The sequence below is a fragment of the Beauveria bassiana genome, assembly GCF_000280675.1.
Source record: "Beauveria bassiana ARSEF 2860 unplaced genomic scaffold BBA_S00039, whole genome shotgun sequence".
Classification (NCBI taxonomy): domain Eukaryota; kingdom Fungi; phylum Ascomycota; class Sordariomycetes; order Hypocreales; family Cordycipitaceae; genus Beauveria; species Beauveria bassiana.
The window spans coordinates 30-1,809 of NW_007930874.1; the positions used below are offsets into that span (position 1 = coordinate 30).

General features: G+C 41.5%; 1 protein-coding gene across 1 annotated transcript; it reads right to left on the reverse strand.

Moving 5' to 3' along the window:
- Window positions 1-516: 516 nt before the first annotated feature.
- BBA_08715 (metallo-beta-lactamase superfamily protein) lies at window positions 517-1,362 on the reverse strand (the record flags this gene model as incomplete). The annotated part of the gene is made up of 1 exon (XM_008603812.1): window positions 517-1,362. The coding sequence occupies one exon, from the start codon at window positions 1,360-1,362 to the stop codon at window positions 517-519; it is 846 nt and encodes a 281-aa protein (XP_008602034.1).
- Between the last annotated feature and the right edge of the window lie 418 nt (window positions 1,363-1,780).

The following is a 1,780-nucleotide window of genomic DNA, read 5'->3' on the forward strand; positions in this document are numbered from 1 at the left end:
TTAGAGTATAATAATAATAATAATATTAAAGTAAATAAGTAATAATCTAGAAATAAACTCTTAAGCTAATATTTAAAATATCTTTTAATAAAAATATATAATAAAGTATTTTACTTATAATTTTTCTTAGTTTTTTCATTATTAAAATTAACTTATTATTCTTTTATATTCTAGTTACCTTATATATTAGATATATAAGCTTTATCTTTATAATTAGTAAACTTAATAAGCTATATACTATAATATAAGTCGTGGCTATATAACCACCGGTTCCGTCGGGATGCTAGATGGGACGTAACATCTACTTGAGGTTGGCCACCTGATATGCTCTTCCTCTTAGTATTAGCATTCGGCTACCTGAATAGCAGGGCTGATGGCGATTATCTGGTAGTGTAGTCGCAGACGTTCCCTTTCCAATAGTTCGATTGCGACCGAGCGTTTATCATAGCTGTTGCCCTGCCTTGGATGAATGGCTTTCACAATATTCACTGATTGACGTGAACCGATTGATAGAAACTACAAGGCTGCTTGGCCAGTCAGCGCCCAACTGTCGCCAGCGTCGCCACCATCCGCCCTGGTGGCCCTACCTTCCTGCTCTAGTTTTGATAATATCTGTAATACACCAGCACAAGCCGCTGGATGTAAATCCTCATTTACCTCTTTGTAAACCACCTTGACAATGTCCGGTCCAGTCCAATGCCGATTACCATCTGCCTTAGCGCACCTCATGACCTGAACTACCTGCTCCTCTCTTTGTTTGCGATGATTGATGTACTCGAGAATCTTCTTCGGACCGTCGTTGATGAAACCACCGTGTCCAGGGTATGCTCTACCATGAAACAGCGTCTTCATCTTGTGCAGACTGCTGATATACGTCGTCATGTCTTCGAATACAGCTGTACCTTCTCCGAGCACATTATCCGCTGTGAACATTGCGTCTTCTTCCGCCAACGTAAAAACTAGGTGGTCGGTCGTATGTCCAGGTGTATGGTGCGCTGTCAGAGTAACACCGTCAGTCCGAAAAATTTGGCCATTTTCAATCTTCAATTGTCCCTCGCCTGGGTCGAACTTGTATACGACGGCCTGGGGAGAAATTTTGCGCAAATCCTCTATGCCACCGACGTGATCATGATGCCAGTGTGAGAGCAATAGAGTATCAACTGTTGCGCCCTCCGCTCGGAGAACTTCCCTCAGTGATGCCGCCCAAATCGACATTCCCTCCCCGGAGTCTATCAATATGCGGTGCTTTCCAGAGCCAAGCAAATAAGTATTCGTACCCTGCAGCGTGAACCTGCCAGGATTACCACCGAGAATTCGAATACACACCGGACTGAGCCTCTTTACATCCGATAGCGGTGCCATGGCTAGAGCCTGTAATGAACGCCAAGAGAAGGGTCCTGATGTTGTCGCCGTTCTCAATCGTGATAGACAATTCTCAATGACAAGATGAAGGGCGCGATTTTTCCAAGGTGTTGCTCTTCGACAGAATTGCACCATCCCGAGGAATTAATGCGGAGGTTGACGAATAAGAGACCCTTGAACATAAGATCAAGACCTCGGTTATTATTTGAGCCGTAGTTGTAGGAGCGTGAGTGGGTCACATCAATCAGTTACTAGGTATGATGCGTTTATTTTATATCTCTATTAAGTACCTCTTCTTAACACATAGACTTTTTTAAGATTAGTATCTTTATATAATAATCTATATATAATTAAACTATTTCTTAAGAATCTCTTATAGCCCCTATATATATTAACTATTAATAATAGTTATAATATC